Source organism: Octodon degus, unplaced genomic scaffold (genome assembly GCF_000260255.1).
Source record: "Octodon degus isolate 3935 unplaced genomic scaffold, OctDeg1.0 scaffold00256, whole genome shotgun sequence".
NCBI classification, from domain to species: domain Eukaryota; kingdom Metazoa; phylum Chordata; class Mammalia; order Rodentia; family Octodontidae; genus Octodon; species Octodon degus.
Window position 1 is genome coordinate 2320182 of NW_004524832.1, and position 15082 is coordinate 2335263.

At 33.7% G+C, this 15082-nt stretch overlaps 1 protein-coding gene across 1 annotated transcript in view; it reads right to left on the reverse strand.

The window, feature by feature from the left end:
• The window catches only part of Kiaa1109 (KIAA1109 ortholog), a 231795-nt gene that overhangs the window by 190756 nt on the left and 25957 nt on the right, over window positions 1-15082 (reverse strand). Inside the window, exons 8-10 of the mRNA XM_004646167.2 lie at window positions 3813-3993; window positions 1625-1706; window positions 913-1106 (exon numbers count right to left, since the gene is read on the reverse strand). Coding sequence (XP_004646224.1) covers window positions 913-1106; window positions 1625-1706; window positions 3813-3993 — 457 coding nt within the window. The remainder of the gene's footprint in view (window positions 1-912; window positions 1107-1624; window positions 1707-3812; window positions 3994-15082) is intronic.

Here is a 15082-nt window from a genome sequence, read left to right on the forward strand (position 1 = left end):
GTGGTGCTGGGGGATTGAACCGCGGTCCCTGATGCCTTGCCAAGCTTGTTCTAAGTAGGTGCTTTAGACCACTGAGCCATCTCTCCAGCCCCTCTCACAAGATTTTATATTGCTTATGTACAAACATAAACACTGAGGCATAACTGAAACTCCATATTTATTATGCAAATTTAGTAAGTGTCCTTCACAAAAAGAAAAATGAAAAGAAAAAAAAAAAAGGATTATGGGAATCCATTATCCCGTGATGGTGCAACATGGAATGAGCTAGGAATTCTAAATTTGTGGCTTTTCCGCAGCTCTAGTACACTCCTGTGTAAACATCTCAGCACATGGAGGTCAATCTAGTATTTATCATGTATATGACATCACTCCTAAATACCTGCAACAATTATACTGAAGGACAACAAAGAAAATCTAGAAAGCTAGCCAAAAACTAGTTTGCAGCTTAAATATCAAGTAGGTCTCCTAATGTCAACAATTTCCCAAAAGTAATTTGAATTCAGTTTTCAATTTTCAATTCAATAACACAAAATGGTATTCCAGTGGCAATGAATCTCATCGATTTACCAGTTATGCCTTCTAAAAAAAATCTGTCTGTAATGTGTATTTTCTAATATATAAATCTCAGGGATCAATTTCCCAAATTAAGTTTCTAAAATATGGTGACAAGGAAAAAATAAGTACAAAAATTATAGATAAAATTACACAAACATTTTAAAATACAGATTATCACCAGGTAAACTATTATATTCATTTACCCTTTTAATCAGGACTAGACTATTAACTGATTTAACAGATTCAGAAATAAACGTAATTATTGCACAACTTGCAACAAATTAGAAGGATTCCAAGAATTCTAAGTTGGTATCTGTATTAGCCAAAAGAAGTTATATTTTTATAAGGTTTTCTTACTCATCATTTTGAAGACCAACATATCTTGGACTAGGAACAAGCATGACTCGAACATTTTCCAGTTTTCCTTTCACAATATGCATGAATTGGTCCAGATGACTTGATGGTGGTTTTGTAGTGTAAGTTAAGAAAGCATCATCAAAGTTGATGCACAAAGTTTGAGGCTGGTAATGATTTCCAAAAGCCAAACGTCCCTGAAAAAAAATTGATAAAATAGATATTAAACCATGTTCTTCTGGGTCATAGTTTTGTCCTCAGCAAATCTAGTAGCAAATATTTTCAAAAACAACATAATTTCACTTCCATACTATATGCTATTTAAATTGCTACTGATTAGGGGCCAGGGAGATGGCTCAGTGGAATAAGCACTTCCCTGGCAAGCGCAAGGGCCTGAGTTCAGTCCCTGGTTCTGCCAAAAAATAAAATAAAATAAAATAAAATAAAAAATAAATTGCTACTGATCAATTTATACAAGTATTTAAAGAAATTTAAAGTTAAGTGTAAAGCAATTTAAACATTTGTGTATAAATCACATTTATGGCTGAGAAAATTTGTCCTAACAGAATAATGGTAATAAAATAATTTTTCATACTTTACAAAAATAATTTAAAAGTTACATAAAATTATTTTCTTGTAATGAAAATTATGGATATAAAATTAAAAGCTTTGTGTTTTAACCTATTAAACATTAATTATAACAAAATTTACTTACTGTGCTCACATTGACTTTAATGACTGGAATAAGTGACCTCCATGATGATGTGGGGTCTTGAGATTCTGCTTTTACTTTGACTCTGACAAAAAATAAAATGGGCATGATTAAGATCTTATTCCTGAGATATAGTTAACTTCCTCACAACATACATTACTGATATCAGCTGTACAATTTCAAATGTACCTAATGACTATTACAGTAAGCAAAATGATGACAAGAAAGCACTAACATAAGTTTGCACTTTATTTACAATATCAGCTTTTACATTTTAACCTGGAGTACAAGAGTATGGTTTTTAGACTAATAAGCCTAAAACACAAAACTATAAATACCATATACTGTCATTACATGTACTATGATGCCCAAGACATAATCAAGCATTTTACAAGACAACAAAAGCTATCATTAAATCAACAAATGATCAAGGTATAAGTCAGTTTGATTTCTTCTTTAAGCACTTCTAAAATCAGTTCAGCAAATCCCTCTTATTATTTCTCCCACAAGTCTGAGCTAAAATAATTTCCTAGCAGTAAAATTAAAATGATAGACCAAGAATAAAATTGGTCACACAAAAAATACATAAGCTTTAAGAAACAACAATTCACAGTAACTCACCAAAGATTTCTGATGAAAACTTCAGGTATATTTCTTTAATAACCAGATGACTCGTAAGTCACACTTCAGAAGCTATTGTCAGTTAGCTATACCTCACTCCCTGCTCTCTTCTGCCAAGGTTCCCTGGCAGGGTGCTCACCATTTCAGTTAGAAAACTGGACTCTTTCTTTCTTTTTTCCTTTCCTCCTCTCTCCATTCCCTACTCTTCTTTCCCTTGTGGAATAACTAAATCAAGCTAACATATACAATGAATGTCTCACATACCTTTTTTATATGGTGAGAACACTTAAAATCTATATTCAGTAAATTGCAATTGCTATTAATGATAGTTACCAATTGTATAATGGATCTCTTGAACCCATTTCCCCTAACTGAAAGACTATCCTGTGAACATAACCACAACTCCTCCCCATTTCTGGGCTCTCCTGTCAGTGCACTCTCTACTTCTATGAATCCAACTTTTTCAGATCCTACATGTAAGTGAGATCAAGTGGTGCTTGTGTTTCAGTGGCTGGCTTATTTCATTTCATTCATGTTGTAGCAAATGGCAAGCATTGCTTCTTTTTGTTTAGGGAATCACAAGGAAAAAAGTGTCACGGTCAATAAGATGCAATATGTTTCTGTGAACATTTTTATTTGCAGCTGACTGCATCTGTGGAGGCAAAGCCCTCATATACTAAGGGTTAAGTGCACTTCTCACTTTCTTTAATTTTTTCTCACCTCTTTGTGTCATAATACTTTCCACCCTAGGCCTGTATCTCTATCAAGTATCCTCAGCTTTTTTTCTCCCTTTATTCTATGTATGAGGTCAGTAAATATTTTCTGTAAAGACTCAGTGAATAATTTAAGCTCTGTGGACTACATGGCTTCTGTCACAACTCCTGTCACTAAACAACAAAATGGCCATAAAGAACATATAAACAATACTATTAAGATGTGATATTTGTATGTATCAATACCCTTTGATGAACGTATTAAAATATATTGTAAAGATGTACTAAAACAAAACAAAAAAATAGGTGAGGCTATGTTCCAATAAAATTTTACTTACAAATCAGTCAGTGGGCTCTATTTGATCTGTAAATCCACGTGTGCTAGCCCTATTACAGAATTGTTTTTAAGACAGGATATCACTGAAATAAATAAGATAGGATCTCCTTGTGTTACCCAGGGTGGCCTCAGGTACATGATCCTCCTATCTTATCCTCCCAAGGAGCTGGGATTATAGACATACACCACCATGCCCAACTACAACATATTTCAAAAATAAGATAAAAAGTAAATTATAGAATACATACTAAAATCTGAATATATACTTTATGTATATATATTTATGTACATGTACTCAACATAAAAATCAGAAGTAGTTATTGATATAGAAAGAAACAGATCTAATGAGTACAAGAGTTTTCTTACATTAAATAACTGTTATTTTAATTTTTTCAGGCTACATAGTTATTTGTAAAACTAGAAGTTTTAACTTACAAAGAAAAATTTAAGTGTTTAAGTGAGTAATAATGATGTTCTAATAAAAACAAGTTATACAGGTTATTCAAGCAAAACATTGAACCTTTCAATTTTGGTCCTTGTTCTTCCATTTTCACGGGTTTTATCATCATCTTTCTTGGGTGGAATTATTGTTGGCTCCAAGCCAAACAACTCTTGAAGGTGACCATAAAGATCCGAACGATTGTAAACATGAAATTCAAAGTCGTTAACGGTGATATATAATCTGGTTTCTGCCTTTGGATCTAAAGATATCAATTACATAAAAAAGATATGAGTCCATTTTAAAAAATGTTAGTAAAAATTTTTGTCAAAACAGTTAAAACAATTCAAATGATTTACTTTAAAATAGAATTTTATTATATAAAGATGCATATTAAAATACAATGACAAATTTTAAAATATGGTTGTTATAATCAGTATTTTAAAAACACCTAATTTTCAGGATCCTGGTCATATGACAAATTTAACAATTTCATGCTGACATGAAATGTCATTTATATGGTAATAGTAAAACACCCTCACATACCCATTATTTTGCATAAAAATATATCTCAAAAATGTTCAAAATGTAAATATTATGTTAGTATTTACATTTTTGCATCATAGAAACTAGAATTGTTCATAAACATTTTTCAAAAAACAAAAAATTTAAATATTTTATGAACTGTAGACTTCAAACAATAATCTTCTCAAAGAAAAAATACAATTACCTTAAGTATAAATAACACAGGTTAAATACCCATTACCAAAATGCTTAGGACCAAGAATGTTTTAGATTTTGGCTTTTTTTCAGATTTAGGAATATATGTATAAACATGAGATATTTCTTGGGATGGCACCCAAATCCTAACACAAAATTTACTTAAACAGCACATATACCTTACAGAAAAAATTTATACAATATTATTATGCATCTGCATTTTCATGTGATACCTATCACAATATTTCAAGCATGAAATTTTCCACTAGCACAGTCATGTCAGGGTTCAATGTTTCTAATTTTGGAGCATTGCAGATTTTATACTTTCTTATTAGGGATGTTCAACCTGTAGCACTTAATAAACCCATCTATACAGTGAAAGATGAGACACTTGTCTCTACTGAGGAAATAAAACAGTGTATCACAAGTCAACAATAAAGTGTCAGTATGTTGTTCAATGTAAAATCAGACACTTCTTTATGAAACACTTTTTTAATCTTGGTCCAGGGAGTTTTAAAAATTTATGATGTTATCCAATACATGAAAGTAATAAATATGATTTTTTTAAAAAAACAAGCAAAGCAAACTCTACCACTCATTCAGTTTATATCCTTCCTCAATCATCCACAACTGCCAGGGTGAAACAACCAGCAGTGTGTTCAACTTGACCAATTTTATGTTGAATGTTTCTAACCAAAAAATAGCGGCTTTTCACACCTAAACCTAGGCCATAGTATTTGCAATAACATGAATACCACATCTATTTTTTTTCTAGAGATTATCAACCAATCCCAGCAGCTTTTTTATTCAACCTATACTGAGAATCCAACTGCTTTTTACTACTATGGTCCATTCAAGTCATCATCATCTTCTACCTATTTTTTGTCACATCAGTCTCCCTATTCCAGCTCTGCTCCCTCTCCTAAATGTGCTTAACCTATTGGCCAGACCTTTTAAAAACCTTTATGTTCTCAAATTTTCCAGGTACTTCCCATCTTACACAGAGTTACACCTAGGTCTTTCAGATGATCTAAAAAGTTCTAAGGAATATACACTCCCAACTCCTAATCTTCTGTCTTCCACCCAATTCCAAGCAAATTGGCTTGCGGGCATTGGTAATGAAACAGGAATAGAAAAGCCATCAAAAGATCTCCCCCAGATAACCATCATAGTTCATTCTCTTACTCATATATTTCTCTCCGTTTTCTACCAATGAAGCTTTTCCTGACTTCCCCTTGTAAAAGAATACTCTCCCTTAAAACCAGCAATACCTATTTCACTGTCTTTTGTTTTTATTTTCTTCAATCTTGCTTTACTCTTGTACTCACTAATGTTATATGTACTTACTTTATTGTAAGTCCTCCCTACTGGAATGAACCAAGCTCTTTAAGGGACAGGACTTATTTTATTCACTGTTGGTTTACTTGAGTGTAGAATGAGGATCAGAACACTGAAAAGCATATTTGTATGAAAGAATAACAGAGCATCTTCCTATGAGTCATATTCCTAAGTAAAAGAAATATCTAGAAATAGACTGTTTGAAAACCCAACATTTGGAGGAATAAAAGAAAAGAGAATATTTTTCTATTGCAAAACAGATCTATACAAGTAACTATTATTATGTAATTCTTCAAGCTCATAAACAATTGAAATTTACCTCAGAACTCCTGTCAGTCTTTTTTTTTTTTTTTTTTTTAATTTACTTACAGAACAGTTTACTAATGATCCCTGCATACAATGTCACAATCATTAGGAATTTGCTGTAAAGGCTGATGGGTCAGCAACAATGGGAAAATTAAGAGTCAGATTTGCCCCTAATTGGATTAGCTACGATGGATAAACAAATGGTGGCTGCATAAAACGGAAATAAGATTAGCCACAATGTCATCTCTAACTTGCTGGCCAAGTACCAGCTTTGCTGTTTTAAATATAATAGATATTAGAATATAGCTACATTAATTTACCAAGGACAATAAGATACAAAGATAAATTATAAACTTCTCAATGTATTTTGAAAGCAGTGAAAACCACTAGGCATCTAATACTAAAACAATACAAGATCCTTTCAACATTCCTTACCATATTTTCCAGGATTTTAAAAAATTAAGTCATTATTTACTGCCACTCCTCCTGTTAGAATGTAAGTTCCACTAGAGAAGATTTTTGTCTTATTATATTTTTGCACAAATATATCCCTGAAAGTGCCTGGTACATAGGAAATGCTTGACGAATACTGGTTAAATTATTAAATAAATAGCCTTGTGAATTTTAACAGATTGAACTGATTGAACAGAATGCAGGCTGAAATGACATATTTTGAGTGGTCTAAAATCACTCTTTTCCACCTAAAAATCACACTGGAAAAGTAGTAAATGAATGATTAGCTTCTAAGTACTTAAAATGCATCTCTCATATTTTAAAAAAGAAACATTGTCTCACATTTTAAAAAAGAAACATTTACCTACTTGATATCTCATTTTAATTTGTTCTACTCTATTTTGTCTACCAACAGTAATATTTCAGCCAAAGACATGATTAAACAGTAAATCAGATGTCCCACTTGATTCACCTCCAGGCTCACACAGTACATGCAGCTTTCAAAGGCTCTGCCCACAATCTTCTCCATCTGTATTTTCCAGTTTTCTTGCTGTCTGCAGAACTCTTCTATCTGGCAATATTCTCTCCAACCACAGGCTCTCCAACGTAGACACACAGACACAGGTTGCCAAAAAGCACACCATAGAGACAAAAACTGGAAAAGCACACACACAAAAAGGCATACATACACACACAGAAATGGGCATATGACACAGATGCACTTATGTACAGATTCAGAAGCATTCAAAAAGACAAGCACATGCATGCACAATCTCACAGTCATACATAGACATGCACACAAATTCTAGCATGCTCAGAGTGTCATGCTCACAGAGATCAATATACACAAAGCCTACATGCAAAAGTGTGACCCATACTGCCAGAAGTGTGTCCCACACAGATGGGACAACAAATGAACTTGGCACATGTCTCATCTGACAAATGTCCCTCTAAAACACAGACGTGTATTTCCTAAAGATACACACACAAATATGTACCCACACACATACACACAGACTTCCTTCAAGTAAAATTAAGTTAGCAATCTCTGCATGTGCTTCTTTAGAAATTGGGCGAGGAAGTAAATAAACAGTGGGAAAGACACAAGATCATATCCCTGTAACATCATTTAGTAATGTCACAATTTAAAATCAGTATTTTAATCACTCTGAGAACAGCTTTATCTACCTGCAGACTTGCTGAACATTAAAAAGTACTAGTTTCTGAGCCAGTGATGTAGCTCAGTGGTACAGCTCCTGCTTGGCAATCACAAGGTCCTGAGTTTGATTCCCAGTACCAAAAGAATTAGTTTATTTCTCCTTGAAGATAAAATTTTTGTTGATCATGTAAAGGATTCACAGCTCTCTGTTCCATATCTGTGGATTAAACCATAGATGGGGTGTGGTAGTGCACGCCTGTATTCCCAGCTCTTAGGAGGCTGTAAACAGGTGGATCATTATGAGTCTGACCTAGTAGTGAGATCCTGAACACCCTGTAGATCCTTCCATAAAATAAACCACAGACTGAAGAAAATACATGGAAAAATATGTATGTGCACTGAACATGTACAGACTTTTTGCTTTATAATGATTCCATGAACAATATAGTGTAACAAATATTGACGCAGCATTTACATTGTATTAGGCATCCTAAAATGTACATATGATTTAAGTAAAATATAGGAAAAGATGTCTATAGCTTATAATCAAATACTATTCCACTTTATATATGCATCTTTAGGTTTTGGTATCTGCAGGAAGAGAAGGCTTGTATTAAAACCAAACTCTGAATAATATTATGGGTGGATCGTGCTGTCAAATCGCATATTTTAAATAAACTTTCTACTTCTGATTATAATATAATGTTTATAATGCTAATAAAGCAACACATCATCGGCACTTTATTCACATAATAACTATTAATCCTCAAAACCCTAGCAATTGGGACAATTGAGAGCCCAAGATTACCCAACTAACAAAAAGTATAATGAAACCCAAGTTTCTACCTACTGACTCTTAGCTATAAAATAAAATTACTTATCAATGATATTAATGCATGCAATGACTATTTCAAAGTAAAAATATCATTAGTTTTTTTTTTTTTTTTTGTTGTTGTTGTTGTTGTTGTTTTTGGCGGAACCAGGGATTGAACTCAGGCCCTTGTGCTTGCCAGGGAAGTGCTTATTCCACTGAGTCATCTCCCCGGCCCTGAGCCATCTCCCCGGCTCCTGTCATTAGTTTTTAAAAACAGAAACTTATTCATTTGTTTTTAATACTGTATGACAAACTGATCAACCATAAAAGTGAACTGCAGGACTCAAGATCATTAAATTCTTTTTTAAAAATAATTATACTGAGAAACAAATAGCAATGAGACAGTTTTAAAACCAATTACTAGAACAGTTTCAATAATTAATACATTGCATATTGCTGTCTTCTTATAGTGGTTATTCATAGTACAAGATGTAGACACGATATCTTGTCGACAGATACTATTAGAACAAATCTTTCTATTCATTAAGAGAAAGTAGCTGTATACCTATCCTAACTATTCTGAATATACAGGTACAAAATGGTTGAAGTTTTGTCTGAGAAGAGTATTCCATTGTCATTGAAATATAGTAGGTGTGTGAATTCAGCAATATATTCCAATATAGTTCAGCAGTCTGTAATAGTAGTGGATCTTCCATAGGACTGGCAATGTCAGAAGTTGTTGACTTTAGCATTTTACAGCTCAGCATATTAATATGGCTTTACTTTTTATACTTCATTTTTATACTTTTCTGCTGGATAGTTAAGACCAAGATAAAGCAAGACCTACATAACAAGAAATGTAACTTCTGTATCAGACAAGGTCGGTCAAATCTCCTCAGGATTTAGCCTAAAACCCTGTACTGCAGTTTACAGATTCTTTGTCAGTATCAGCCATGTGGATGAGTCATGGCCATTGCTTGACCAGTATGCTCTCTGTGAAAGCCTGAGAGAATGTTTTCTCTCCAGGTGACATTCCTTAGGCACATTCTACATCATCGATCACTTTCCTCTGTGGTCCCATAATCTCCTTGATCAGAAAATTTGGGACATAACTGAGTTACATGATGTTACAGTACAGGTTCGCCTATGTCCTGAATCCTCACTGACCTTGAGAGGCGAGGGCCAAAATGTTGGATGTCCTTGTAGCCCTTCTTTTTCTCTAATTTTTGGTCTGCAAACTTAAGTTGTTAACCCTCCAAAAGAGAAGCTTAATGATATTATTACCTTATAACACAGGCAGTTGAGCTTAATCTCACTATGGGTCTGAATATCAAACATCTTAGACATAACATGGAACAGATATTTTCATCAAGTATTGATATGTTAAACATTGAGTCCCTACAGAATATGAAAAAATTTAAAAAAATATTTGAAACAAATAGGAATAAATAATTACATATTTTTTTACACAGAAATTTAGTAATCTAGCCATATACAGCACTGTAGCTGGACAGTCCTGTGACATTTTGTTTTCTTGTCTCTTGTTTTCATTTATTGCCCTTTTTTAAAAAACATTTACTTGAGAGACAATATGGCAGTGATTGCTATGACATAACAAGCAGTATGAAGACCAGAATGACAGGCATTCTAGGCATGATCCTAGTGTTACACATTGCTATCTTCAGTGCAGTTGCTTAGTTCACAGGTATCAGCATATACAGTTAGTCAAGGTGAGAATACTATCAATTAACTGCTACATTAAATTCTTGTATTAGATTTCTCACTGACATTTCCCTCTCCAGGGAATTTTGAAAACAGTTTCTAGGTTTCATTCATTCTAATGACACTAAGAGTCAAACTGAAAATTTTCTTTATCAATTAAGAAAAGTATACTTAATTGTTTCTTTGAAGTTTTATCTTTATATTAAAATTACTCTGCCTTGATTAAAGCAGTAATTTTCCCATATTCCTTACCATCAAAGATGGTAGCACTCATGTACTAAGTCCCTCAAAAAATATCTTAATAAAATACCAAATAGACAAAAGCTATAGACTCAAGCTCCAGCAGTAGCTACAACATAAGGGGTTTTATACAAGAAAAATAAAATGAACGAAATCTGATTCAGAGTTAGGGTTAGGGTAAAAAAAATCATGACATACAATTAAGTTTATAGAGAAAATATAAATGAATTGTATAGAATCAATCAGTCTCCTAAGCAAAGAGCTCACTGAGATATCTTATTTTCCAAAGAGAAATAAAGAAAAAGACAGGAAATGTCTTGGGAAATGTGTTATTCATACTTTTAAAAAATCAAATGCGCAAAAGTGCTGCCAACGCTTCATAATACTTTGAATCAATACTTAGTAAAAAACAAAACAGTCTACTGACCTTTTAAAAACTGTTCAGTGGTGTTCATTTAATTCAACAGACAAGTTTTAGATGCAACAAATTTTTAAAATACTTTGGATATATAAAGCTAAAACTTCTAATAAAATAACAGAAAGAAACATACTTTACCATCATCCTTTCACTTATTTCTCAAAGAATTCTTCTGGATAAGGAAGGTACATAACTATTCAGATTTAAGCACTATGTTATCCATGTTAAGAGGCAATAGGTGTTGCTATTTATTTTCCAAAAGAATAGTTTACAATCAACTATTATAAAAATAAAGATTTTGACATTACCTAACCTTTACCCAACAATTATTTATAACTGATCAACAGCTTAACGTAGCAAAAACATTACAGCATTCTATGGTGAACAATTCAGATCTACCGATCTATCTATCTATCTATCTATCTATCTAGGCTTATAAGAAAAAACTAGCAAATATGAATGTGTTCTTGGCAAAACCTATCCCAACAAAGTTATATGGTACATAATTTCATAATTTTGACATTTGATTATCACTCTTTTCTGTAATACAGCAACTGTAAAACTTCTTAATGAAAGTCTTTTCCCTGCCCACCCACAACCCTTGTTCATCTCTTTGGAAGGTTAGGCGCCTCGCTATTCTATTCAGGCACATGACCCACCCAGACTTCTAAATTTTTCACTAAGAAATATCAACATCTATTAGTAGTGCTATTGTGGTTTGTGTATAGATGTTCCCCCAAAGTCTCACGCAGTCAAGGGAGGAGGGCTCTTCAAAGGTAGCTAAATCTAGACTTCATGATTGACTGATGGTCCAATACTGGAATTAAGGGCATGAGTGCTAGGTGTTAACATCCTAGGGCAGACAGCCTACATACAGTTTAAGAGACAGAAAGTGATTTGTTCCTGCTCTCCTACCCTCCTCATTTCTGCTGTCTGCCGTGAACCATTCTGTGCAAGGCCATCCTTCGTTGGAACAAGCTGATTACAGATCGAAACCTCTACAAACTGGGCTAAATATACTTTTCCTCTTTTAACTTTGTGTGCTGGATATTTTGTCTCAGCAACAGGAGAAAAGTTACTAAGACAACTGGTTAATTGTCAAAGAACAGGGACATGCCCTTAATCAGCAAGAAATAAATATCTAGACTATAAGGCCATGCTCCTGAATGTAGTCCACTATTATATTGTTATGTTACATATAACAATTATATAATATACTAACATTGTCCAGTTTTTGTTGAAAGTTTATTTGCAGCCTATTCATTCCTTTATGTGCCATATTCTAAATTCTGTTTCAGCCAAGTGAGTTTCTTCAGTGACTGCTGATGCTGAATGTCATCCAACAGAAAAATAGGCTTATAAAAACATCACAAATGCCCTTGTCCACTTTATTCACCAACTTCAACACCATGCAATTTCTAAATCTTCCTCAAAGCCAAAATGACCATGAAAGGGACATGTTTTCAATTGATTCAGGCTTATGAAGACAGCCACAAGGACAACATGATCAAAGATTCTCACAAAAAAGAACTTCCAAAAGTGCTTCAGTAAGTGGCATGAACAATAGACTAAGTGTGTGTGAAAAAGGAGAGCATCTGCAGGGGGTTAATGGCAGTATGTCTTTTACTGTAATTTTTTTATTTAAACATATACTGTATTTTTCAATCACACCTCATATAAACAAGATTTTGTTTAAGCTTTAACTATAATCTTGTTAATATAGCTTTTGTGACCTAAATACGAAAAATGACTGTCAAAAGAGCCAATCATCTAGTGGACAGCCTGCAAAATTAACAGAAGCCTGACATGTAGTAGGAAGTATGCTTCCAGAGCAAATCTACCTCTAAGGAGCACATCGCATAGACATTATAAATTAATTCAGAGGAAAAAATATTAGCCCTGTTCAAATATAAATTAATGTGTTTAAAGATAGGTATGCAAGCCAGCCCCACCCCTGGGGCGTGCTGAGACAGGGACTGAGACTGGGCATGATAGCACATGCCTTAATCCCACCACTTGAGAGGGTGAAAATAGGAAGATCACCCTGAGTCCAATCTGTGTAGTGAGACCCTGTAGACCCTGTACTAAATATATAAAAATAAAAATAAAAAATGGGTATGGACTCAAAAGGACTCAATTCTAAGGAATGAATTTCACTCATCCTATGAAGTGAATTTTGGGAGGTACATTTATTTCATTCCTATCTTTACAACTGACAGCCAAATACAACACAAAAAGCAATGAAGAATATTTTTGCCACAAAATTTAACACAGATAGTAATTCAGAGAATGACTCAAACTTTAGAATTTATTCATTTTATGATAGACAAAACTTAAAAAGATTTCAAATAATTAACATACTGACCCATCTACAGGACAGTGTTTTGTCCATCATTATGAAGAGCAGTTATTGATGGTTTAACAACTGATATTCTAAAATGACAGACTTGAGACTATTAGTAACACACAGTCGTTCTATATAACAAATGAAAGCCCACTTCAAAGGCCCTCAGCATACTTTATCATATAATAAAACATCTCTATTCAAATTTACCTAATGAGGGGCTTCTGAGTTAGCTCAGTTGTTTAAAGCACCTTTTTGGGCAAACTCAGTCAGGCACAGAGGACCAGAGTTCAAGCCCCACCTCCACAAGCTATACCAGACACGCCCCCAATGCAGCCTGATCTAGCAAAAACAAAAACAAAACAAAACCAACCCCCCCCAAAAAAACCCCACAAATGTATCTAATAAACAACTCTAACTATTAAAATGGTTTTTACAGACATGAAGTGTGTGCATTATTTTAATTCCTAATCATTCTGATTCAGTTAATTCTACAGATGTCAAATAGTGACCATTCATGCCAGCCTCAGCAAAGAAAAGTACATCATATATAAGGAGACTAAGGAAGGACCATAAGGGCAAAGGAAATAAAAAAACCTAACAGTAAAATCTAAAGTAACTTCGGCTAGCTCAGATAAGTTTAGAAACTTTTTAAATTTTAAACCTATTTCTTGTAGGAATAGTTATAAAAGCTGGTAAGATGCCTAGGTGAGCACATATACACACAACCACACACACAAGAAAATATAAAACCAACACAACTGGAAAGGTCCGAAGTTACACAAAGAACCTAACATCATTTAAGAATCTCGAGCTGGGGGACAGCTCAGTAGAACAGCACTTGTTTAGCACATAAAAGGCCCTAAATCCTCAAAACCACAAGACAAAAAAAAAGAAAAAAAAAAAAAAAAGTACTCAAAATCTCCACATGGAGTAACAGAAACACAGATAACTGTTATCATGAAAAAAAGATGAGTCCTTCCTCTTTTCTCCCCTATGCTTTCCAATCTGACAACAACCTTCTAGAACAACAGTTGTCAAAGCATAATCTGGAGAGCCTTGGGGAAGTCCCAAGACCAGGTAAAAGCTGTATACATACTATGATCATATTAAGATATCTGAATTTCTCATAATCATTCACCCATGAGTAGACAGTGTAGACTTTGTAAACACTACAGAATATGGTACTTCATCAGATTTACAGAAACATCAGTAAGACTCCGGTCATGTATTAAGCAAAACAACAAAGAGACTTGCAAACTATAAAACAAAGCCATTCTTCTCATTATATTCTTTTGCTTTAGATAATTTGTCATAAACCATATTTTTAATATACAGTTGCATATTTTATTATAATTTTAATAGATCAGTACTAGTAATGAAAACAACTCCAAAATTATCAGGCTTAATTTCTAATGCAGTAAATGTAAACAGATAGAAACTCTATGTCTTAAAGCTCTCTAGAGTCTTCAATTACTTAGATTAATATGGAGGGTTCCTGTGATCAGAAGTTTGAGAAGGAGTATCCAAGAAAATAAGAATATAAACATCTACTGTCCTTGAAGCCACTGGCACAGTTAGTAAAGAGCACGACAGTTAGAGGCAGGGTCAGTGGCATAAAAGATTAGAGAATAAACTCAGGTGACAAGGCTCTGATAATGAAAAACAAACATAGGAGGTAGTCTGGGGCCAGTGCTGCCTCTATTCTGTCCATGCTTACCACAGCTTGATAAGTGAGAATTAGCAACAGTATTAGGCAGAAGTATAAATAAAACCATAAAATCTAAGGAAACAAGTGGCTTAGAAAGAAGAGCATCCTAGAGGGACCATTTTAACT